The following is a 27,569-nucleotide window of genomic DNA, read 5'->3' as shown; positions in this document are numbered from 1 at the left end:
GACAAGATTTAATTTATTCAGACTGCGCTGTTCTTACGGTAATATGTGCTCCAATAAACATATTTATTATGTTATTTTTTGTGAAAGAACCTTTTTAATTTCAATAATTCTGCAATAAAAATCGAAAACCGGTCATTTGACCGGTCGTGGCACGTTTAGTGTTAAAGTATATGTATGTACTATTATGAGAAAAAAAAATTGTTTTAATTCCTACTGGAACAAAGTTGTTATTGGCTCCTAGTGAGAGGCATCTCTCCTACATTTACCCTGTAACAGTTATGGTTATTATTATCCCTCGTTTCGGGCAGTGTAGACAGAATCGAGCGAGTTCGCGTAAGATTCTCCGAGCAGAGAAGCCGAAAAAGGATCGAGCGACTTTCGAACGAGCGTGGGAGAAATCGTACGGCGAGAGGTCGACTTCCGGGGGTTGAAAGGCGCATGCACAGAAACATGGCGTCCTCGGCGGGGTAGATTGTCGAGTGTACGGCGGCCTAGTGGGGTTTGGCGGGGTTTCGCGGGGTTTGTCGGATCGATAGCGCGCATGAGGGGTGCGCGAACACCTACGAGTACGAGTCGGTGATCGTGACGACATAGCCGCCGCCGTGAGTCGAGTATCCGGCGAGTATTCCCCGATGTCAATAGCGTACGTGCGTCCCAGTGACGAACACCGGGTTCGGTAGCTCGTCGACGAGGACTGGGATCGGGTCGGGTCGGGTCGTGTCGTTTCGTGTGTGTCCACTTGCGCGGGTATACGATCAGGAATGCCGGCCGGTTTCCGTTGCTCTGATCGCTGTCATCGCCTTCGTCGCGTTCATCCCCTTCGTCGGTCCCGTCGTGGCAGCGATCTCCTCTGAACGAGAACCGAGTCGCGGATACGCGAGTGACTCTGATGCACGAGCAGCTTGTGTTCAGGCGGGTATCGCGCGGAAATACCACCGGAGCCGGAGCCGAAGCCGGAATCGGTGCCGGCATGCCATCGACTTGAGAGCTAGTGATATGTCCGTAATGTCCCGAGGCTCGCCCTGGTGCCTGGCCGCACCGGGGCCCAACAGATTCCTAACGCTTCTCCTGATCGTCGTCGCTGCCCTCGTCGGCTTACTATCCCCAGGCGTCGTCGGCGAGAAGAGCAAAAAATGTGAGTACCTACAGTCTATCCTCTACAACTTTCCTCGCGATTCTATCCCAGCTGTGTTGGTAACTACTCCAACTCGCACCGATGCCCCACGAACGTGACAAATTAGGGTTGTTCCGGCATGAAATGCGGTTTGAATGTTTCGTGTCATGCGCTTCGGGGAATGTTTCCTGAAATTGCTGCGATTTTGCCGGAACCTCTCGACACCTTTTCGAATAACGTTCGTTTTCACTGTTTAATGAAGCAGGTCAACAACGCCGTGCGCGCAACGTAAAATTCGTCCCCTTTCCTTTACATCGTGATCAACGTTCGCTCGCTTTACGCCGACGTTTTGGCGAACTAAACGTTAGAGTTCTCTTAAAGATTTTTAGATCTTCGTAAAATAGTTTTATATCGCATTGTGTTGTTAATTATACTGCCCGTATCGTGCTCCTAAGACCACGTGGTGAAAAAAATGTGGAGCAATTATCTGGTCGCGTAAATTACTAGCACAGTCCAAGATTTCTCCCGCAGAGTCGGGGATTTGTTGTTGCATGCGTTGAAACAGGACGAAATCCACAGCGTGCAGTAAGATTAACCGCCTTGCACTGTTATTACAGTCTGACTCGAGATTTCATTGAATATGTATGCTATTCCAGTGGAATAAAATACTATTTCAGACAATAGATATAAATTCTCCTTTTTTTCTACGAAATTATGAACAACAATAAAGCTCTAATCACTGTAACCGTAAAATAGACCGTGGTGCCAAAAGTTAACGCAACGATCTCGTCCCGGATTAATTTTAGTCGAGTCGTTTCCGCCACTTCCTTATTTCGTAATGCGCAAACTTTTGTCAGCGCGCAAAACGCGGTCGAGGGCCTTTCATTGTTGGTCCATCTCCTTTGCTCTTTGCGGGTCTGGCTTGCCGGGCCTGTTCAGTGATTCGTTGAAACGAATTGAACCATTCGTGGCTGAAGCATCGTACATTCCGTAATTTAACGCTCGCCCGGTGTCCTAATTTAATTACAATAATGCCGAAACGTTCGTATTCTATGCTGTCGCGAGGTTGTCAACCTTACTGGGCTTGTTCAGAGATTCATTGAAACGAATTGGACCGATACGTGCATGAAACATCGCACATTTCATAATTTAACGTTCCCCCATTGTTCTAATTTTGTTACAACAATTCTGGAGCGGTGTCCGAGATTGTCAGCCAACGAATGCTCACGGAAAAGGAAATTTTCGAAATTGTAGGGGCGTCGCTACAGGTGCTGGTAAACGACCGGACTGTCCAGTGAAAATTGCAGTGATCACGCCAAAGTTACCGGAACAACGTTAATTGTTTGCCGGAGCGGTAGGCGGCAGGAAGATTACTACGTCGCCGTGGCCAGTGCACGACGAACGTGACGCGGACCGATAAACGAAGCTAATTACGACAGTGTGTGTGAAATTAGCTCGGCCGAGCAACCATATCGCAGTGATTTCGCGATGACGCGTGATCGATCGATATCCCGCGTATCATCGATCAAAACGTACGGGTGTCATAATTACCTTTGTACCGCATAGTGCCGCCTCCACGGAAAAGAAAAGCACCCATTTCGTGGCGTTTACGCTACACATATCCCGCGAACACCACCATCTCGAGCGCTTAATTGCACAGTCGATGGTAGTATCATAAGCGTTGTAGTTGTAAAGCCGATGTAGGCTTTTAAACTCTACTCGAGATTAAACTACAATCGAGGGACCGCCTTTAAGCACGGCTTAGACTTTAAGCTTTGGCAGAGAACCTCCAGGCAAATAGTTTTGATTGGTAATGGACTAGGAGAAAGATAGTAGCAACAAATTCGGCGTAAAGGAGGAGCTAACCGCGTTCAAGTTTCCTCCTAGCGGAAGCTAATGGGTCTAATGAATTTATTATTGCAGCTGGTATTTGAATAATCGATGAGCACGCGAACGATACACTGCCACCACGACGCAAACTGTAAACCTACGAAAATTTCCTGGAAGACTCTCTTCTTATCTTATCAGTCGGTTCGAATCAAATTTTTCATACAATCCTCTTTTCCGCTGAGCTGGCGGAGGACAGTCCACGTTTAAGGGTTGGAAATGTTGATTTTGCAGAGATAGGGGAACCCAACTTTGATGTCGCTTTCCTTTATGCCTCTCGGAAGTGGTGGTTTTATTTATGGCAGGGTTCGTGTATGTTGTAACCCGGGTACATTGAAATTCATTTTCTATTCAGCGATAAGCTACTTAAAGAGTCGCTGTGAAAGTGACGTTCGGATAAATGAGAAATTTCGCGAGGAGCTGAGGATAATGGATTCCCTTTTTATTCGGTCTCTTATGACGCGCTGTCATCCATAATACGAGCATATGCTTGATAAATTCAGGGATTTACCAGTGAAAGGAAGAAATTACAACGCTGCTGGCCGATCGGAATTGAAACTTCCAGTCGGGTTTCAGCCTGGAATTTGCTCGTTTGAAAAATGTCCTCCGCGATCGCGCGTCCTTATCATAGTTTCTTGGCCCATAGACGATTTCTCTTTCGTGGGGGGATGAACATCGGTGGCGGTGGCGTACTGCTGTTTCTTATGTCCTCGCTGTTCCGCGGCCTTCTCGAACTTTCGTGGCAATCCTTGTCACTGTCTGGCGGCTTGATTTCTTGCTAAACTCTCCCTGCAAGAAACTTCGCGTCCGGAAACGAGTGACTCGCTCTCTCCCCATTTACTTATCCCGAGGGATAGTCGGTCCGGGTCCAGACCGTGCATCACCGGCGACCACGGTCCTTCGACTTGGCAAAATTCCACTCAATTTCCGTGGAATTCACGCGCAACCGACGGAACGAAATTCTTCGCGGAACGATCCTCGCAAGATCATCGCCGGAGGTCCATTTTTGAAACATTTTCTCGACGATCTACCTACCAGTGCACAGTGGTCTATTTTCCCAAGAACGTGGACAACATTTACATTTTTATTAGTTGTACATGTTATTCATTGCGTACAGATCAGTCTCGGGTTTTTCTTACTATCTAATTTTGCCGTTGTCTTTACTATGATGGAGGATCACAGGGGGTATTTCAAGAAAAGAAAATTTGTCAGTCAGATCGTGATTTCGAGCGAATATCTTGTTAGCATATTGCCGATCTTTATACAGAATTAAATTGTTTTACCTCGATTGTAACAGACTGAAGCAAAATAGAAATTGATTTTCTTCCTTTAGACGTAGGTTGAAAATAGCATTACAATAGTTTCAAACGCTTTTATTAATTTCGCTATGTTGTGGTTCTGTTAAACATTTTTGTCATTGATTTACTCCAGAGTTTGCTTGGGAACTGGAATATACCAGGATGTACTAAAATATAGTAGTGTTGACAAGGTAGACTGGGGATTTTTCGACAAAATACAAAAATTTGTGCATCGATTGCAAGAAACAAGAGCTGCATAGACACTTTATATCTTCTTCTTGTTACAAACAATTCCGCGGGAAGTTTCTTTTACAAATGTTTCTATTACCAGTGTACAACTGTACACGTAATGTATGACAAGGGATCAAGGGTCAGTATTATTCGAAGATATTGCATACAATGCTTCCTCTATATTCTCGAGAATGCAATTGTCCTATACGTAAATGCGCTGTAAAGAAGGCGGCGGATCCGCGCGACGTTTGTGTCTCGATGTAGATTGAAGCTTTCGTAGCTCGAAGAGGTTCGTTAAATTGAAAGGCCACAGGTCGTAAGTTGGAGAGGCGGCTTCCTATCGTTATGTCGAAATGTTGCTGGGAAATTACTAACAGAGCTCGATTGGTAGTAGCACCGCGGTGCCTCACCTGTCGCTTTCTCGGTTTCCTCTCTTTGTGCGGCAGCCACCTCAATTACCGAAGCTCTTCGTATCGGTAACTTCGAGACGGCCAATCTGCCTCGGCCAATCAATTCCGACGAATGTTTGAACTTTATAAAATCCACAGAAATTCGCCTCGCCAGTTCGTTAGTTTTTCAAACTTCGGATTTATCTTGGAACGATACGCGGCGAACTTTCCTTTTCCATTTCCCTCGACACCATTTTGTATAATTTATTGCCATAAATCAGCATCGATATTCCCGTCCCCGTCCAGATAAGAATGCCTGGCGGTAACTCACGACGCTGTGTTCTTTTTTGCAAGAGACTGCATCTTAAATGCCAACCGTGGCAACCGACGATATCTTTATTTCTGTGCTTGTGGCGCGCTAAACGATACCCTCCTTTCCTTCCTCGGAGCCTTCTTGCTTCTTGATATGCAACCATCGTTGCCGCGTATTGTGAGCTTCGATACGGTTACTCTTCCCTCGGGAGCAATACAGCTACTGCAAGGGAAATGTACTTACATGTCTTGTAGTATTTCTTTCATCCCATCTATAAACATCGCTGCTCAATTCCTCGCGAGCCGCGTGTGCATTCGCTGGTCGAGATATGTAACCTCGTCTTCCAAGCTAAAATTATCGCTCCTGAATTAGTGATCTTCTTTTTTTTTCCAAGGAATCTCCGAACAATTATGTACAGGGTGGCAGTTGCATAACTTTTCGTCAAATGTAAACTTTCGAATTTGTGTTCCAGAATTTTGAAATTCTTTCTTTGGAACAATGGAAAAATTCACAATGGAGCAACCAGTTAAAATAATTGAAATTAGTGTTCCATTATTTTAACCCAGAGAGTGTACAGCCGCTATTTTAATTTCTCGAGATTCCAATTTCAACTTCACCACCAGATATGTCTCTATGGGGATATTTGAAGGATCGAGGGTACGTTAATAAGCCCCGAACAATACAACAGCCAAACGACAATATCCAGGAAGAAACTCAGGCTCTGGGACCAGGAACATTGAAAGCTGTGATGCAAAAATGTAGTGGAAAGAGCCCACGCTTGTGAAGCAGAGAATGGGGGTCACCTACCGTGACATTCTTTTCCGCTTCTGAATTAAAAACATCCCCCCATTTAACGTATCCCAAACCACCATAGAAATACAAATAGAAATGATGAAAGAACGAGAAGTTTATTATTCATTTCTGAAATGATGATTTATGGGCCACCCTGTACCTCCCACGATTACGAAGAGACATTCCGATAGGACATTGATTCGGAAAGCTTGCGCGAAGGCAAGCTGTCATTACGAAGCGGGTATTTACTTTGTATCATTCACGTTTCATTTAGTATTCATAGAAAACTTCGTTGCGACGCGACGCGACGCGACATCTTCCTCAGCAGACGCGACCATCTTCCTCAGAGGGAAGGTTGAAATTGAGACTGCATCTATCATTCTGCAGCCATCTCAAAGAACCCGAGACGTCTTGATCGAAGGAACGTCTGCTGGCCAGGTCGCGCCAACGTAAACACCTGCAACGTGCTTAACATTAGCAACGAAAGAAATTACGAGAAATCTGATCAATAGAGTAGAGTTCTCGGCAACGTCGAACCGATCACCGGGGTCTGACCGCCTGATTCGAAAGGATCCACGGGTTCAGGGATGATTAACAATGCAGGAGGAAGGTTATGGAGGTATCGATCTCCCTTTCTTCATTTACGTGCCCCCCTTCGTCTCCCGCTTTGTCTTCTTTTTTCAGCTGTTTGTCCTTTTCGAACCTTACGGCAATTCGGAATACTGCGCGTCAGAAGCAGACCTTTTCATCCGTGTCGTGAGCATTATTGTGCACGCAATCTGTACGTACAACCCTCTCTGCCAGTGGTTTGAGCGCTCGCAAACCTGCACCGAGTACTATCTACACACTTCCGTTTTTCCAGCGGCAACCCTTCTTCTACCCTTCCTCCTCCTTCTCCTCTCTCTCTTTCTCTCACTCTCTCTCGCCCTCTCGCTATATATCTCCTTCTCTCCTGATGCACTCGAAACGATGTTGCTTCGTGCACGAGCAGCACGTTCAATAGATACCAAACGATCAATGAGATACTCGTTTGATATATACCCGAACAATATGTTCCTTCCAGTTCTTGTTTTGCTATCGACACGTGTTACGAGTACGAGGCGGCTCGAATATCGGATTCCTCTAGATAAGATGCTTACGAAAATAGCTCATCGAGTTCGGCGCTTGCATTTCTAATCCTCGCGCATCTTTTCGCTGCGACAGTTACAGAATACGTTAGGATCTCTCTCAACGCGGCTGTGTTGTATAAAGCTATTTCTTATTCCGACGAGAACAGATAAACGTAAAACAAAGAATTGTCCAGAGCAGAAACTTCTTCCCCCCGCCGTTGCTCCGCGACCCCCACGATTAATCTTCCACTCCCCCATTCTTCAGCAACACTCCTAGCTTGACTTTATTTCCAGATCCGGGCAACTGGCCCGCGGGCAGAGTTGGGCATTAATCAATTAAAATTTTAACCAAGATTGATTGATTAATGTGTACGATTAAAAAAGGTAATCATTGAAAAATGGACAACTGATGCAATCGATTGATGTAGTTAATCGTCAATCGTTGATTAAAAAAAGGAATCATCGAAAAATCGGAGACACGGTCTTAGTTAATCGCCACACGGTCTATCCATAAATTATAATAAGGAGGGAGAGAGACAGAGAGAGATGGAGAATTGACAGAAATATATCTCAACAAAACTTAGATTACATTTTTTTCAGTATGCATACAGTTTTGATTTCGTATTTCATTCCGAAATTTCGGCAGTTAATCATCAATCAATTATCCGATTGACGATTACAATTGAAGAGAATGTAATCGTTAACCGCAATTAACGACTAAAGTAGGAGTGTAATTGTTAATTGCGATTAACGATTGAAGTAGAAATTTGTTCGTCAATCGTTGATTTTGCTCAACTCTGCCCTCGGGACGCACGCTACTTCTCTCATAATTATGATCTAAGAAATAAATACTCGATAAACATTGAATATAAGGTATTTTGACTTCAACCCTTACTTTTCAGAGTTTTTGGGATGTCCCAACTTGTACCGAAAAATTTTTTTACCGAAAACATTGTCTTCAGAAAATTGTACTATCATTATACTTTCTGCTGCTAAAATGTAGCTGGCAACTATTCGTATACAGTTTTTTGCGTAATTCTCGTGCTACGAAATTTTACGGAACATATTTTTAGAGATAATTAGATTAGGCTCTATAAAATGATATCACAGACAATTCGGTGTTAAAGATATGATGTTTTTCTAGAGGCCAACTAAACTTATGTCACTTTTCGTTTGTTTTCGAATTGTTTTGAATTATAGTGTAGTAAAATTTTTTGTGGTGCCTCAGGGGGAGTACGAAGGGTTAAGTTATCAGAAAGCTGGGGAACGATCATAGAACAAACAGGCATGCATTTCATTGATTGGATCAGTTTGACGCAATAGTAATATGCAACAACATTCCTGCAAAGAAATGCGAACAGTCATATATTTCGCGACTGAATATTTTAAAGTTATTTTTCGTTCGTGTTACACGTAGACGCCGCGCCGTAGTACGGCTTTAGAAGATGAAATAGCGAAACCGCGTGTTCCGACAAGAATTTCGAATTTTCTTGGAATACGAACGGGCCAGAGATAGTTACGTTTTCTTCTTACATCCAGAAAACCCCGTAAAAATGATTTACAAAGGGCTGGCGAGGATATGCTGCGCATCTGTATCGACGAAACGCCGAGCCCCGCATCTGTATGCAGATGTGCTATCAAAACGCGGAGGAACAAATCGAATGACTGTAACAGCATTTACTGAAATGGCGAGAACGAACGAACAGATAAAAAGGTCTATAAGAAAATTCATTCTTCTATAGCACGCTGCTACTACTACACACGGTGTAGCTACATCCTGACGGATGATAAATTCTATATGTCCTCCCGTGATACCCCTTGAGAACCGCCTATCTATCAGTACATGAAAGATACGTCTGCATCCACGTGCATCAAATATTTGTCTCCGTGTTCGCCTCATTTTGAATATCCTTTCGACATTCCTCTGAGTATTTTTAAGCAATCCAGTAATTATTTGTGACGCGCGAGTGTGTAGAGTGCAACACTGGGGCCAGGAATTATCGTGGAGGATAAACTTTTTACATAAAAGCTGATAAATCGTCGCCATTTGATGTATATTAATTAGACTGCGGATTTCATGCGTCTGCGACAAAAATGGGTAGCCGTGATTTGGGAAAGTGCAAAGATTAAAACAATTTCAGAATCTCAACAATTGTTCACACCTTAATAAAGCCACAGACGAGAGAAATTAACTGCTATTTGGCTCCTGCGTCCTGCAATTAAAGCGAAACATTTTTATTGTGCATGCAGGTCCACAGTCTAATTAGACAGAATAGCCCAAAAGTTGCTAGACCATTTAAAATGTGAATTTCTTTACAGAAGAATGAAAATGTGAATATTTTAGAAGGGAATGGTTATAGGACCACCCTGTAATATTCACGAAACGTTTTCGTATGCATTATTAGTAGATTGTAAGTCAATTGTAAGAAATTGTATGTAGTTTTTTGTTTAAGCATTTTAGAAATTCTAAAATGATATCAGAACATCCTTAAGTTTTTCTAATGTCTTTTTAGTTTTGCACTTGACCTATTCATTTTTTTGCGTAAACGCATAATAGCCGCAGCCTAATTATTATTAGTAATTGTAAAACTACATATGTTCGATTTAAAAGATTTTTCTCATGAAATTTTCGCGTCAAGTATTACGCGACAAGTCCGTAAAAAATGCACTGGCTCTATAAAAATATTTACGCGATCAAAAATTTCAATCGAAATGCAGAAAATATAATAGGCGTGTATTTGACTTTAAATATATTTTCGATTAATTAGAAATGTGCGATTGTTTGAAAATTATAGATAATTTGTGGAAAGAATATTTGTTATTTTATCGTTTAATTATTCTCAGGGTGAGAATGGTAAACGTATAAAATGATAATGTCTGTTACCGAGTCTCGTGTACTTGCTGATATTATACACTACTGTGCAAAAGAAAGAAGCAGCCGGCTATACATATTTAATAGAAAAGCGTAAAAAATCAAATAGGAATACAGTAATTTTCGAGAAAGGATTCCGCCGTTTAATTGAATAGTTCTGAGAATATGTGTTATTGCGTATTATATTAGGTTGGGGAAAAAGAAATCCATTATTTTTACGTTATCTCAAGCGGAGAAATGATGGATTTCTTTTTCCCCAACCTAATATAATACTTCAAATGCAATAAATCAATCATGGTACAATACAATTTCTACATAAAGATATTGTTTGTCAGTATATCTTATAATTATACTGGATGCCATGCTTCTTTCTTTTGCACAGTCATGTATGTATACTGAAATTGGAAGTCTTACTTCCGTTCGGCTCGATGGCGTCGTGGAGTAACTGTTTGACTCACGAACTGCGCTTCGCACGAACTCGGGTTCGAATCCCGGTCTCCCTCTACATTATTTCCAACTCCTCTCTCGATAACTTTACACTTTTCGGTTTTTCCCTCTCTATCTTGAAGTGACCCACAGTTCAGCTCCAGTCGTATGCAATCACAGTACGAATGGCGTTCCCTTTAACTGTGGAGATTAATGTGCTGTTAATTCGCTATGTTTCAGAAGTGTATACTATTACTTCTGTAACACGCTTAACAGCCACACAAAATAATTTTTTTTTTTTATCTTCGAACAAACTGTACCTACACATCAAAAGTTCGTCCCGAATCGTACATCAAAAGTTCATCTTAAATTGCGCACCGAAAGTTTTATCGAAACGTTGCATGTTCAAGTTGGATATCTTTGCAAAGAAGAGAGATCCGAGACTGTTGCCAAGCTGATGTGCGGCGCTACGCGAAAACAGTTTTGCGATAGAGCATTACATAAATTTTGAGGTAAAGCGTAGCAATAGTAGAAACTCGGTAACAGCATGAATACTAAATTTACGGTTTGCCGCAGTTTTGAGGGGGAATTGTATTTCGCGTTACATTTTCGACGAAGTTCACTAATACTCGCTACTAAATTATAGTACACCCCCGGGACTAATTACATTGGCCTTAACAAGTGCAGTTAATCTTGCTTATAATTTATGTGTACTCACGATGTACTCTATTTACCGATGCGCGGGGAAGGCAGGCAAAGATTTAACAAACTTGCCGTATTTCATTGCTTCAAGATGGTGCAGGTAATAATACATTTTCAGTTGCTGCGTTAACATTAAATACGTTCGGTATTTCGAATTGTTCTCTTTGCAGGATTATAATGAGGAGCAAAATTGAACCGATAAAATCATTTTTTCAGTAAATTATATTATATTATTAAGACAATATTTATCAAAGAGAGATGCGCATGATTTTAAATTTATTTTAGTTTCAGTTCTGACGGATTTTATGCGCTTATGGCGGAAATGCGTAGAAGAGATAAAAAGAATTTAAGAACATGAATAAAATGATTAAAGACAGAAAGAGAAGTCTAATAGATCTAACTGTAAAATCATATGCTTCTCGAGTGTCTATGACTCTGTCTGAACCGCATGGACAATGATATCCTGGAGAAGTGATGCGATTCGTTCAATTTTTCTCCCCACTGCGCTTGATTATCCGTTTATGCAAATCCGTAGATATTTTATCGAGTGTCCGCTCCTAAACCGGCTCGTCTCATATGATGAAATCCCGCAGGGACGCGCGACCATAATAACATCTTTTAATCCCGTGAAAAACGCAAAGAAGTTCGCCTGCCGGGAAAATCCGTGAATATTTCCTGGATGACGGTCGAATTTAAAGCTGTGTTCACACCGGCTTAGCCTGGACGTGCGTCTTCGTGACGGGGCTCGAGAGTACGGGAAAGAAAGGTGGTCGCATGGTCGAAAGATCCTACGGCCGAAGCCTTGTAGCTTATTCGCGACCGCAAATCTACGTGGGAAGGCCGAGGTAGCTTCACGGGAAAAAACAGCTCGGAGCGATGTGGACACGGCTTAATAATCGCTTTTCTCGTGAAGCCGGGCACACACCGAAGTCGGTTATAGAACAGCGGCGGTGTGTAATAACCTCCGTGGCCCAGATACGGGAGAAAAATCGAAGTCGTCGACAGACATATTGGATGCTGGGAAGATAGTTCCCGTCTCGATGTTTTTGTCCCACTTCTTACACCGGTAACTCAGCGTGCCTGGAACATCCGACATCCAAATATCAATTCTTTCGAGACACACGTGTGTGCCGGGCGCACGGCACCGGATCGATACGATTCGGAGGTGCATAATCTCTCTCGTGACAATGCACCTTTTCTCCATCGACGACGATCGAACCGAACCGGAATAAAATGAAAATGCGACGTTCCTCGCTCGGCCCGAATTTCGCCCACACTTTTAGGAACGGAGAACGTTAACGTGCTCTTTATTCTGCGAATTTCAGCGATACGTTCCAACGTTGTTACCGTACTTACACGCCTGGACAAAATAATAGCGTGCTTCTTCCATTTCCCGAAGACTAGATATCAGGTTGTCCCAAAAGTTTCTCTCGCAATGTTATATGTTTCATACTCTCAAACACCACGAGCATACCACTGTGCAAAAGAAAGAAGCACCCAGTATAATTATAAGATTTAATGACAAACAATATCTTTATGCAGAAATTGTATTGTACTCAGTTAGAAATTGTATTCAATTAAACAGCGAAATCCATTCTCGAAACTTACTGTGTTCTTATTTGATTTTTTTACGCTTTTCCATTAAATATGGCCGGGTTTTTCTTTCAAACAACGCGGTCATTAACGTTCTATTACTTCCTAAGCTTACTTGTAATTTCTTTTCTTAAAAAACTAGGTTGAATTTGCATCGTGCCCAATATGGCGTCTTAGAGATGTCGTTAGTTTCGTACACCAAAAAAAAAAACTTGATTATATATTTCTAACTTATTATAAGTTAACACATGTAATAGAACATACACAATATTAATCATTGTACATACATTGATTTCGAAGCAATACAAATTATGTCTACAAAAGAGTATCGTACAAATTGTATTTATACATTTTATATTGTAAGGCAAAGGGTTAATGGAAAAGAAGCAAACTCTTGCGACAGCTGTGAAACGATGAAAGACAGTCATCGATACATATACAATAAAGCCTCTGGTAATGACTACAGATGGCAGTTCATGTATGATAGATGATTATCTTCAATAATATCCCTTGCACCTAATCCTGACGACAAGCAAATAGAATTTCTGAATACAAGAGACGCAGCATCGTAATTGTTCGCCGAAATAAAGTTCGCCCTTTATGAAAGTTTGTGTTTCATTTCGAAATTCTATATTAGAAATTAAAGAAGGTGCACGCGTGCCGCCATTTTGTGTAGGAGTGTACCGTACTCATTACGGCCATCGGCCTTCCGATTATAGTTAAACCGAACTTTCCACGTTCAGCCGTGCTCGTATTCCGCCACGCGGAAAAGAGCATCGTCGTTTTGTTTCATCGTGTAGACGATTAGTCGGTGCTCCTCGACCCTGTTGTCTGCAGTCTGCATTCATTGGGTTTATCGGATCGTAAGCCCGGCGTCCGTACGCTTAAATTAGCGTTACACGATAATTTAGCTGTTTCGAGAGCCCGCGCTCCGGTTCTCACGCCACGCGTTCGTTAATTCTTTGCATATTTATTTATTGCTATCGCGTGCACTCGCCGCGCTTATTCCCGGATTATTTCGGCCGTTGGCGCGAGCTTATTTCGCTTCCGTGTTGTACTTGTGTCTTGTTCCCTCCTGGATCGTGCAACGTGGAAACTCGTGATCTCGAACGAAGTAATTATTTAATACGGTATGTCATAGTTCATCGTGGTCGATTTTCCGTGTTTCCGAATTTGTAATCTAGATAAACTTGTTTGTACGTTACGGTGACTACCGAGACCAATAAAATATTCGACTGGAATCGGTCTCTCTTAAATTTCGTGCTGGCTTTCGTGATTTTGCGGGAAATTTTGGTCCACCGACGAAATGAAACAACAGCGTTTCCAGCTAATTCTACCATAAAATTCTATTCATACTTTAGCCCGGAAAAATTGCCCCTTTTTTTGTCGAAAGAAGGGGGTTGCGCGATCATTAAAAACTGCTGTGGCTGGCATTTAATACCTTGGTCTGGCGGCGATCGTTAGTGCAAGGGGTATAGAGTAGCGAGAGATAAATGAATTAAGGGTCGAATGAATAATCTCCGGGGGTGGCTGTCGATGGTACAAAGACCGCACCTATATTTTAGTCGTGCTGCACTTAGTTGCACGATCCTCTTTTTGCCCGCTGTCCCTTATCCTCCAAGTTTCTCCTCTTCTTCCTCTCTTCCTGTTTTTCTCCCGTCCTCTCCTTGAGCATCGCCGAACTCTTCTCCAAGTCGGCGGACGCCATTGTCTGGCAAGGTTCTATTCAATTCTAAACTCGGTTGGGACCACAAAGATTCCCTTTTAGGAATTAACGCACGGGATCCAGAGATTTCGTCGAATTTACTGTCTCGCCAGCATTACGCATGCTTCCTCGGCGTTTCCGTCTCACCTAACAATTTATTCCCCTCGACGAGCGCTTCCAGAATTCGGGGATTTTTAATGCAAACCTTTCCCCCGTACCTCATCCCGCATATTATTATCGTTCAGATTTCACAGTCCATGAGTTCCTTGACGCGCCTTCAAAGTGAAAATGAAGGATAGTTATTTGGATAGTTGCTCTACTGCCGCAGTTTCAACCTCACAGTGGCTGCGTTAACCGAGTAGCTATGTGTTCCCAACAAACTTGGGTTAGCGCTTCTTCGTTAATCTGCGTGTAGACGATTAATTAAATCCCGCATTATGACGATAATACCCGGGAGATCGTTTGAACACTTAATTTGTTCAAATCGTTCGGGCTACTTCTCTCCACGGCGCGGCGAGAGTTAGAAAGTGGAGGAAGTATGGATGGCGAAAATCTTCATTTAGAAACAATCTATAGAATAATGTTTTGAGCGAGTGTGTGTGTGTATTATTTAGACGGTTCGTACAAGTCATACGACGCTTTTGTTATTATTTATATCAACACGTGAAAAAATACATCGTTTTCGTTGCGTTATTCGAAATAAACTACACAGTTTATCACATGAATACGTTGTATGTTCCTCTAGTAATGTGTGCTTAACATGATTTATTTCTCAATAATTATTCCCCTTGCAAGAATATTAAGTATTTATTAAAATCAATCAGCATTTAGTTATAACTTGAGCAGTATAATTTTAGATCCGGCTCAGTTAAAACCCGATTGATATTTAAATTCTATTACACGTAGCTCGTTAGCGACAATATCGATCTTGCACCAAGATACTAAAAAAAACGAGATATATTTAATATTTCCTCCAAAGACATCCACTGCCAAATATCAGCAACAGCAAAGCCATATGTTTACATCTACTAGACAAAAAGTTCCAGAACTGTACTAGATTTGTACGAAATACAAAACAGAATAATTCAGAGCGTTGCATGCAACGAAGCTTGTCAAAAAATGGAATGTCGACGGCTAAGGTGTCTAGAAAGTGTGATATTGAAAATATGATTTTTACGGGACTGTTCTACCGAAATTCCTTGTGTTGGATTATATTACCAATAAGTAATATATTGCTCGAGAGCAATAATGAGTCAATGTTTCCTGAATCGACGTTCAAACAAAGATTAATGTGTTACCTAATGTGTCACGACTTTGTTTCGAGGTTGAGTCTGTGGAGCTCACTCTGGAGATACGAGAGGGCCCCTAAAAATAGTTTCCTTTAGGGGTTCCAAAGACAGTTGCAGCTAAGGATTCGTTCAGTAAAGAGCTTCCTCTCGCGTGCCACGAACTAAAGAAATCTTTCTACAAGAAAAAATGCTAGTGTACATTTTATTTACACCCATATCCAATACCTCGATACCCTAATCGTAACAGCGGTATCAACGAATTGAATCGTCACGGTGAACTAACCAATTGTATAATTAGCAGTGACGTGCTTGCCATCTGGATCCGACACGCTTGAATTGCGGTTTGCGGGAGTATACGCGCACTGCCGAGTTTCCACTTTTCCCGTTCGCCTAACGTCTGCATAGCATCTGCATAGCGTCTACGGGGGTTTCATTATCGCACGTCCGCCGACGCTCGAGAATTAACCTTTTTTTTTTTTTCTTCTCCCCCGTAGCCTTGATGAAATATCGTAGGCGTACGCGTGTCAGAGGTAAAACGGGTTGGGCGACGAATCTCGTTTCGCCAGTGGTTCGCGATAAGGAAAAATTTTCGAGATTTCCTCGGTTCATCTCCTGAACAGGAACTTTATTTCCTGGGGTAAGTCGAGGGCGGAGATGCAGACTTGTTACCCAGAAGACGTGCCTTTATGAATCTAGCCACTGCACCTGCAGCTATAAATCTCTTCAGGATATTACTTAATGCAGTGACGTCTCGAACCACGATAAATCGCGTTCCAACGCTTCCCGACGTTTTTCGGCTCGGACGTACCCCGATACAGCGTCGATGCGCGTCGTTCGCGCGGCGGGATCGTATTAGAGAAAATTCTACAAGATTTCCAAAGCCGTGTGTTTGGTAATGTTTGGAATATGAAGGATTCTCTTCATGACGTACCTTCGTGAAAATTGTCAATTACGCTCGGCGCATACGTAAGCGTTTCCACACTTCTTTCGCCGTGATCGCGGGCAAGCAAGTTTGAAACGGCTCCGACAGTTTTAAGGAGATCAGGACTGTTTGTATCGAGATAACGATCCGGCTCTTGAAACTAACACGGCCTTTATCCTATCTTCAAGTTTTGAAAAATGTAAATTTCTTGGACGATAATTTCTTGGTACGATACTCGTCGAGACATCGATTCAAGGCCACTGATTGACCCTGTTCGAGCGAGAAGGGTTGAGAGAACGTCGATCGAGACGCGAATCGGTCGGATGAAGATGACGCGGGGGGCGGTAACGATGAAACGACGCGACAGGAGGCTGCGAAACAATTCCTATCACAGATCACAGATCGCAGCTCGTCGAGTCAGCGGTAAAACGTGGGCTGCCCGAGGGGTTTCGAATGAGAACGGGGGGGTGAAGGAGAATCCTTCAGGACTCCGACAGTCCGCTACCGGCAGCAGCCAGATTTATGATCCCACAATATCCTCCTATGATTGGATCCTGGCAACTTTCTTGGCCGGCCCTTTTTCTTTCGACACTCCCCCCACCCCTGCTCCCTGTTTACTCCTCACTCTGTCCCTCCTCCTCTCTTCTTTCTCAGTTCAGCCGAGCTCTGCTCGTCGCGCCGCCTTCTTACCAACCACTTCACGTTGAACCTCCCTAGCGATGACGTTTCCTCTTTATTCCTTTTTGATCCCTGTTCCGCGAGAAACTTCGAAAGGTGTAGATATCACTGCGGGCTACCCCGTTTCTTGCATAACCACGGGTATCTTCCAGTCGTTTTTATAATCTTGTATACGCGAGCAAAGACCGTTCCGCTGGCCGGCGAAACTTCGCAAAGTAGATTCGAGCTGATCCCGCGTAGCACCGCACCGGCACGAATGGGATTCCGAAAGGATCCTCATTACGTGAATGATTTTCCCGAGCATTCGTCCTCTCGCCTTCCCTTGCGGTGCCCTACGATCGATCGTAACAGGATGCGAGGAAATTGTGGTTTGCATCGCGACGGATCGATTGTTCGACGATTACCACGCGACGGAGGGCAACGTCTGATTATGTGGGCGCGCGCGCGCGGCGTCGGCACATGGAGCAGAAAATTAAACAAAAAACCGCGCGGTGATCCCTTTCACCGGGAGGCAATCAGGAAGGCTTAGGGCAACGGCTCCGTCTCTCATAACAGGTCGGATCTAAGAACCTGCGGCTGGTCTGCGAGTTCCTTTTCATCGAGGATTTAATATCACTCTATAGACACCGAATTCTCTTATTCCATTCGGAGCATGCTCGATTCCTTTTTACGACGTGTCGCTTTGTTCTTTTACGGTACTTCGATCCGATACTACCGAACGAGTTTTTTTTAATTGAAATTCCGCTGTTTCGTTACGAGCGATAACATGGAGGTCCGTTGCATCGGCATGCGGCTGTGGATGGTCAATAACATATTTAATAAGAAATACTCGCACTGTTCCATAATAATAGTAGTAGTTAATGAATTTAATTTGTCCCATAATAATGATAGCAAAATAAAATAAATATAGAACGCAACACTTATTATCAAAAAACTAGATTACATTAAGCAATAAATTAAAAATATTACTCCTAATTTTTATTTTGAGTGTTCAGGTAGTTTCTGGATTTTTCAATCATTTCGTCACTGCATTTTAAACTTGTGGGTAGGATCCTTTGGCTGCGAAGCTTTGCTTTCCCATATGCGTGAGCTTAAAATTATTGGAGCCATCGTTCTTCATTGCTTCCAGCATAACTTGTCTTTTATTCATCTTACTTTTACAATGGGTTGATATTCAACTGAAATAAAACAATTGATTTCGATCAACGGATGAAATTAGAAAAATAGTTCCTCGGTTCTGGCTTAGATAGCAAAATTAGGTGACCACGCCGACCACGCCAAACGTAGAAAAGCACAGCGCGTGTAAACACGGGCGAAAACTTTCTGCACATCGTCAATTAAACCAGGATTGTGCAACTAGTGCTCCGAGCAAGCACAGCTCCGCGTTTTCTCGATTTCTGAATTTTATCACTCACTAGTTACATATTCTGTTAATTTCAGCAGTTTATTAATTTCTAATTGATAGCACAAGTGAAATGACAACGTTATATTGTTATTTTATTCACATAATAGTTATACCGTCAATTTAAATAAAATCACTTGGAGAAGCTGCAAGGTACGTTTCAGAGAATGGCTATTTACTTAATTACACCCAAAGGCAGCAAGTTATAAAATAATTGTAGCAAGCAAATTACAAGGGAAAGAACAACAACGGGGTTGAAAAGAAGTTAACAGTTAACAGCATGAATTAAACGGACTGTGTACGCGTCGCGGACACGTGGGCTCTCTCTAAGGAACTCGATAAACGCGCCGGAAGTTAGATGGTCGACGTTCGAAGTCGATCGGGCCTTCGGGTTCGTTGTAATCTCGTTTCTATCTCGACATTGCCGGCAAATTGTTTCGGGAGGTTTGGGAGATAGCAGATCGAACTACCACTTGTCTATACCCTGCAGTACAGTAACTACGGAAGTTTCATGGCAAAGCTTTTACACCGAGGCGCTATTTGTCCGTTCCGCCGGCGTAACTAATTCAATATACACAGCGTTTCAAACTGTCGATGGAAACTAAATTCTATTTATATTTCAACTTTTCTATCGTCGCGCGCTAATTCGAGCGAGTTAACTATACTGTCGTGTCGATTCCCGAGGACTTTGTACCGCGTTCCATTCGATTCGAATTCGAATTGGAGCGCAATCTATGGATCTGGCGCATCGTGATCTCGATTGCGGAAGAATTCACGCACAGAGCGGTTCGACCCGGTATGCCACCAACTAATTATCGATTACCTATTATTGCAGACTGGACCACTGACCGATCTCCACGTGGGCTTCAACGACACAGTATTTGTAATTACCGACGTTGCTAAAAATCGGTGACTAGGTTGACTTTATTATTTAAACGTTGCCACAGACAATTCTATTCTTTTCGTGACAGTATTTTGGACTGCCACTTTGTAAGGCTGTATAAAAAGTAATGGTCATCATCATATTTCTTTCAGGCTCCACGGTGTGCCCCACGCCAAAAAAACCATGATCCGAAGGTCATACAAAAAAGTTTATTCAATAAAAAAGATGCACCTACTTATTTTAAACTAAACAAAGGAAAAACCATCAAGATTCATCATTGGAGTCCTGAGATATTTAATTTTATGTAAACTCAAAAAATGATGGTTTTTTGCAATTATCTGAAAATCGAGGCCGAAACGAAAAAAGTGATAGGGGTAAAAGTTGTTCCATTTGGGGTCCTCTACAGCTGGTTAACGTTTGGCCGTTTATAAACGGATGACCCTGTATACGTATAATTTTACACAATTAAATTTTGCAAGAACTTTAACAGCTTATATCTTAATAACTGTTTGTTTGCGACACACATGTGGCTCCTTTTAACCTTTTTCTCTTCTCGATCAGTAGAAGGTATTGATGTAAAAACAAACCTTGATAACAATCTTCTTTGTTATAAACAATTTTGCCGCAAGTTTCTTTTATACACCTTGTACAATCGGTTAAATGAATGCAAGATTTATTGGGCCACTGTAGAATGTCTTGATACGATTTTACCCAAGTGTAACACGCTGATTTTAATGAAATTTATACAGCACATAGTTTGTTGAAAAATATTTGACTTTTGTTGACATGTCTTGATACGATTTTAATAAGTTAGCTGGGACATCCTATATATTTGAATATATGGGCTGTTGTTCTAACAACTGCTAAATAAATTAATGTAGTGTCAAACAGGTTCTGAAAAAAAAGATCTCTGTAGCGAACGAACAACAGAATTACTGTATTTTCAACATGGAGGAAACATCATAAATTAATTATTTCGTTTGATAGGAATTCTGTTTATTCACTGGACTGGACACTCTTCTCTACTTGCCAGTGCCTTCCTCAATTATCTTGTTTCGTTGGCAAGGTTTGACGAGGATAATAGGACACTAGAACCGCAAGAGCACGCAACAAAAAAGAAAATACATTGAGTGATTGGTTTACTATATGTCGTATATGAGCGGGTCAGTCATGTGTAACGCGTAATCCAAGTGTCGATAGCTGGTGCACCGTTATCGATAGAGATATCCTTTATCCGTAAAATGGAAATCACTTCTACTTCCGCTTCTGTTCCGCCGCTTGTTTCGCTTCGTGTGTGTTCCATCCTGATTGCCCGCTACTAGGAAAACTGTCCTCTCTTGTCAGAATCGTAACCGTGATCATGATCGTACTCTCGCAGTTGTTTCGCCGTGATCTGGTTCTCGATGGTACCATTTTACCAGTAAATAGATGACAGTTATTAAATACATCGTTCATCAATATATCCACCTTGGGCAATCTAGCAACAAGTTTTTTAAATGTTTCTTCCTGGAAATAGTGAAAAGATAGAGCGGAGAGACACTTGAAACTACCATACTTAAGTGTGTTCGCTCGACCAGTTTTCGTTCAATTTTTCTTATTATCTTTTTATTCACAGTAATAGATGTTGAATATTATCTGTATTATTAATTATTACTTTTATATGAGTGTATAAACGAAATACTGTAGCAAAAGTTACATTGGGATGCCTTATTTTAAATGTATATTTTGTGTATTTTCGATAAACAGAAGTTGGCCAAATACTTATGGACGGTAATGTAGCTGTCGCAGCTTTACGAAAATAGCTACATCCGCATCTGTATGCTTCCGAATAATGCAAATTACGCCTCGTAAACGTAAAAGTAGGATATTCGAGGGCGATCGCGGCCTACATTGATCTTTTACCTAACGATTTTGATTACTGAAAAACCCCATCTTTGCATTATCGAGAAATGAGAAGGCGCATCCCGCACCCTTGTAGTCCTAAAAACGATCTACCCCCTTAAAATGAGGGACGGATGAGGGTTAATAGATATTGATTTCGTCGATAGCGTGGAGGAATAAGTGCCAAGGGTCTAAGTTGATTTTCTTGGCTGCTCTCCTGTAATTGTCCATAATAATTTCGAACGTGGAGCGCTGTAAACGTTTATCTCGGCGCGGGAACCCGCATTGTAGTCGTTCCTTTACTTCCACGGTGAAATCCTTTCATCCCAGCAGCCGGCGAGGATTCATTAACGGGAGTTGCATCCCGCGCATGTGGTCCATACGTCTGGCCGCAACAGAAAGACTGGGAAATTGCGATTACGAACTACTAAACACTCGGCGCGGCCCGGCGCAGAACGCGCGGCGTCCGCCCAATCAGAGAGCGGTGTGCACGCGATCTTCCAACCCGTTATGAACTTCACTTTCCGCCGCTGTGTGCATACGAATGAGAATCCTAGAAATGCAATTATTGCTGATCGCTATAGGGTGCCTTTCAATTCGCCCCGGCGCTAGAATAATGTGTACGCGTACGCGTACGCGTACAAACGTACGTACATATTCGCCCGCCCCAGCAACCAGATTACCTTTTTCCGTGCTGTAAATCCAAATATGCTCGCTCGATCAAGGGGCCGAGCTTTTCAATTGCAAAATATTACAGGTTACACGGCTGAACGCGATAAACTCGTTACGATTGCTTCTTTTTTTGTCGGACATTTTATTCAAACAATTTGGCTATATTGTAAATGTCAATTTCCCTACTGCTGCGTACTCCGAATTAAACGGCTACGCTGGTTTCGATTCGGCATTTTTTTAAACATTCTTCAGGAATGTTAATCGGGAGGGACATTGAAACTTCTGTTTCAGGATTTTGCATACACATTCGTGGGTGTTCGAAGTACACGAACCATTTTTTTTCAAGGAAAAATCATAAAAATTACGTGAGTTATATAACTTTTATTGAACGATTGAAAAATAATGAAACTCGACCAATTTTTTTTGTATATAAAAAGTATGTTTCTCTAAAAAATGAATATAATTTTTACATTTTAATTTTAAATGAAGCGTTCGTCGAATTTGACGTCGAAAAATTCAATTTTCATAAAAGGTCACGACCATTTTTATTGAAATATACGTATAACTTCTTATTTTATCTATAGAGACAGTGTTAATAAATGAATGTGATCTTTTTGTTACAGGTGAGTCTGAAATGTGTTACGCGTGTGTTACATAAGTTACGATCCTCCGGAACGCGTAAGTACGCGAGAATTTCCGAGGATTTCATAAACTTATTAATCACTAGATTGCGGATTTTATGCATTTATGACGAAAATGGACGCGTACAATTTAAAGCAGTGGAGGAATTAAGAAGATTTAAAGGACATCAGTGTGTTAATTTCAGCTTAATATGTGACAATTAAAAGAAGGAAGAAAATTTGACTCTCCTGTGTCTTGCAATCGATACAAACATTTTTTTATTTTGCATGAAAAGATCCGCAGTCTATTAATCACTTATTATTGGTAATCGATTGTCAGTTATCGGTTGTCGGTTGTCAAGCGCACATGTCAAACCTGTCGGAAGCAATGCGCGGCGAGCTCGCACTTGAAATCATTTCTATAATACATATATTTAGACAGAGTGCGTACGTCTGGTGCACAGACCGTATTCTAGCAAGCGTGGGTGGAATGGATGTTATAATAATATCGGTGTTATGGTTCGGCCAACGACAGATGTTTCTTTCGATTCGGAGGGTTCTGGTCGCGAAAGAATTCCAGTGGAAAAGCAATTCGAAAGTCGCGGAGAGCTATTCTAGCGGTGCTAGATATCGGTATCTTAGGTACCTAGCAATTTCTGTGCCCTGTCATCCAGGAGATTAGTGGTACATCGATGGAATTCCTCGTTAGCTACAGCTCGTATTTACCAGGATAATCTATACCGCCAATTTGTTGGCGATATCTGTGGCTGTATCGGTATCCAGTTCAACACGAAATTCCGAATCAGTTGCAATTCAACCCGGTTTCTAATAATTTACGTCAATATTAGATACTAACGATAACTTCCAATTTGTGTAGCGTGCATCCCTCTACGCGCCGCTCTAATCTCTTCGCTGAATATCCTCTCGTATCTTTCACGTATTTAACGATAATATCCACTAGCGGAAATTCTTGTAATAAATTACATCTTACAGGAATTCTAATAATAAATTAATTTTATACTTAATTTCAGCAGAATTTCAAGTGTAAATTTGCAAAATTTTCGTGAAAAAGATGCCTGTGCTACATTCCCCTCCTGCTACATGGTGCACGAATATCGTAGAAACAAAAATGAAAAGGATTTCTGGAAATAGAGACTTTACGCTTTGGAATGAGACTGGGTAGACTGTTGTACGCCTTTTTATTTATATTTAAAGGGAAATGTTGCCCAGAATGATTCACAAATCAAGTTTCTTGCGAGTGGGACTTTAAAGGGAAATGTTGAGAATGATGGTCATGGCAACGGCAACATAGTTCAAGATCATTGGAATCGGAGAGGAGGACCCTATACGGGTATTCAACGGGCTCGTTGTTTCTTTTATAGACCGACATTACAGCGAAAAATAATATGAAGTGGCTTTTTGTTGTCGTTACTGTGGCACGATGGTCTCGCGAATCGATCGAAGAACTCTTGATGGAGAGTCACCGGAAATCCTAGTGACATATTCAACTGTAAATTAGATTGAATAGGATCTCGTGGCGTTTATTTACACGTTCGCCTGGCAGCCGAAGAAATAATACAGTAATGTCTTGTGTCTGATGTGTCGGTGACCTAGTTGCAGTACTAGAATAAATCTTCACTGACTGAAAAACGTAAAAGTTTTGTCATTGGACTAGTACACAGATGTATCTAATCCCGTGCCATGCTACACTTCTCGGTGATCCACTTTCTATTAGGACTCTGAGTCGCCAGATTAAGACTTGTGTCCCCACTCTAGTTATGTGTAGATATCTTTTGTGTCAAAGTCTAAATAAAATCAATCTTGTCATTTTTATAAGGGAACATGTACCAGCTACTTTCAAGGCTCGGTAGGTTTAGTGGCAAAGGAAATTATTAGCATACATTTTTATTAGAATCTGTTCAGTATCTCCGTCGCGAGTCAGACACGATATTGTAAGGCAAGGGGTTAACAATTAAAAATATCCCTGAAACGCAGCAATCCGACCAACAGAGGTGTACACGTTGCGTACATCATAGACGCGCGCGACAGTCAAATACCAAATACAAAGTGACAGGTAACGTGCACCACTGTCGGTTGGGTTGCAGCATTTCAGGCGTATTTTTAATTGTTGATAGCTAAAAAGCGAAGCCGAAATCGCAATTTTGTCATTCTTCATTTTCATCTTATATTGTCACAGGAAAAACCATTGAATTATCTCCCACCTCCCACTAGTCGAACACACTGCAGAATATCATAACGCACGATATCGAGACGTTACCGTGTCCCGATAGTTTCGGCGTGTCGAGTGCGCGTGTGAATCACATAAAAACAGGCTGCGGGGATCGATAAACAGGAAACGAAGCATAAGGAGGGAGCGCGAGAGCGTTCACTGCGAGGAAACTTTGCGATTCGAATTATTCGATTACAGATTCGACAAATCGTGACAACCACAGCGTCAACATTGTTAACAGAGCGCGCGGGACGGAATGGATTAATCGAGCGTGTTACACGTTTACACGATGAATCCGATTGCAGCAGACCAACGACAAACGGTGATTTCTAGTAACGACCGAGCACACTGGCGCGCGGTGGTGGTACGGTTTTCCCGAACCTCGGAAACCAACGTTCCGCTTGCCGGGAAACTCTTCGCGCGCAACAAATCTTGTAACCCTAACGAACGCGAGGCTTAACGTTCGATCGCATGGAACTACAAAAGCTCGTAGTCACGTTTCGTTCCATAAAACTGATTATCGACTCGGGTTTCGTGCGGGTTCCAGGCGTTTTCGTGAAACCCCGGACGAAATCTATCGTTCGAAAACATGCCAACTCACGGAAACGGTAATTTTCAATCGCGTTTTCCTGCCGCCGCGCCGCACTATGGGCCAAACCGACGAAATCTGTGTAAAAATCAAAGAACTTTCGATAGAAATGAGATAGAGCGATGATTTTTTTAAAAATTAAAGCTGAAACATTGCAAAATATGGGAAAAATAGAGAGATTATAGTAGGAACGTTTTTTAACCTTGAAAAAATTCGTTGAACGTGCACAATTTCAAGAAAATTGTGGTTTATCCAATACCACGCGCGGAAAACGCTGACTTTTCACGCTGACTTCAAATCTGGTCTCAAAATTTGCCTACGATTTTGCAAAAAATCGACTTTTGTGAACAAAACTAATGAAATCATTTTTTCGTTGAAATGGATTGATAAACCACAAAATAAATACAATATACCTTCAAACTAGTGGGTTTTCAAATCATTTCAACGAAAAAATGATTTCATTGGTTTTGTTCAGAAAAATCTTGAGCAAATTTTGAGACCAGATTTGAAATCGGCGTGAAAAAATCTACGGGGAATGATGTATAGCATGTGAAAAAAAATTTTTCCGCCCGTGGTATTGGAAAAACCACAATTTTCTTGAAATTGTGCAAGTTTAACGAATTCTTTCAAGGTTAAAAAAACGTTCGTACCGCAATCTCTATAATTATCCCATATTCTGCAAAGTTTCAGCTTTCATTTAAAAAAAATTCCATCGCTCTATCTCATTTCTATCGAAAGTTCTTTGATTTTGACACAGATTTCGTCGACTTGGCCCATAGTGCGCCGCGCTGCGCTGTTTCGTTCGTGTCTTCCGCCGGTGGTCTCCAACACGTCAGCAATTAATGTTACAACGGCGGCGCACCGCCGCGCCGCACCGCGCCGTGGACAATCCTCAATAATTACGTATCGTCGAATCCTCGTCTTCGCTCACAATCAGTCCAATATGCAGACAGATTGGCAGAATAATTAAGTCTGGGCCACTAGAATGGGAGGACGCTCGAACGATGCAAATTAATATCTCGTTCGCGCCATTCCTGCTGGTAGCATCGATCCGACAGAGATCTGGAATTGGTCGGGCTGGGTCGCGAGTCGAGTCGCATCCAGAATCGTAATAGCCCTTACGAACCGGAGCACGGAAACCTAGCTTGCATTCGAAATATCAGCCATACCTTCTCAAGGATACGATCCCGCCAAAGTCTGTTAACTGCATAGAAATGCTTAATCCTGTTCCCCCGCGTGTCTACGCGATACCATCGAGAATCCATCGAGTCTCCGCCGAGCCGCTTGGGAAGGTTAAAAGTCGATTGTGTTCCGCTTGATCTCTGTTTTCGAAACAGCGATCGAGTTCGGAACAGACCCCTGGAGCTTTCGGGAGCACAACAGACTCGCGAGGACACGTGTTATTCCGCGTTCGTGAATTTTCCAACGGAATGTCCCAGCGAAACGGACAGCCTCGGTGAAGTAAGTATCTCTATGGACGTCGTCGAACCCGTGTCCCCGAATTTCTTTACGAGCGTACACGGGAAGGGCCGGTCAATGCTGTTCACCTCTTTCGCGTCGAGCTATTCCCGTATCGATCGTCTCGATTCTACCGTGTGCCGTAGACCAGGCGGCGTTCTCCATTTACACGGGCGGAATGACAGGGACGACCGATCGATCGCGAACAAATCTGAAAATAAAATCATATCCGTTTCGGGCATTTTTCACGGCGACGCGTACGCATACATCGCGCAACGGAAACCGGGATTCTAATTTGCCGTTACGACGACGGGAGCATGCAATTAGACCGGCAGAGACGCGTCGCGTCGGCGCGACTCGTTTTGTGAAGTTTAATTTGAATTTAAAGTTTCGAGAATATTACTGCGCAGCTACGCGCGGAGGCCATTCACGTGCTTCAAGTGTCTCTTTAATGTTTAATGGTTCATTTCGGAATTATTCGCAGGCTATTCATATGCAAGTAGCACACCAGTTT

The 27,569-nt window shown here is 42.3% G+C and overlaps 1 protein-coding gene across 1 annotated transcript in view; it reads left to right on the top strand.

Moving 5' to 3' along the window:
- Positions 1-440: 440 nt before the first annotated feature.
- The window catches only part of LOC143208896 (uncharacterized), a 141,292-nt gene continuing 114,163 nt past the window's right edge, over positions 441-27,569 (top strand). The window contains exon 1 of the mRNA XM_076423828.1: positions 441-1,135. Within this exon, the coding sequence (XP_076279943.1) occupies positions 997-1,135 (139 nt within the window). The 5' untranslated portion in view covers positions 441-996. The remainder of the gene's footprint in view (positions 1,136-27,569) is intronic.

Source organism: Lasioglossum baleicum, chromosome 5 (assembly GCF_051020765.1).
Source record: "Lasioglossum baleicum chromosome 5, iyLasBale1, whole genome shotgun sequence".
NCBI lineage: Eukaryota > Metazoa > Arthropoda > Insecta > Hymenoptera > Halictidae > Lasioglossum > Lasioglossum baleicum.
Note: the sequence above shows the minus strand (reverse complement) of the source record. Positions and strands in the feature narration are given on the sequence as shown.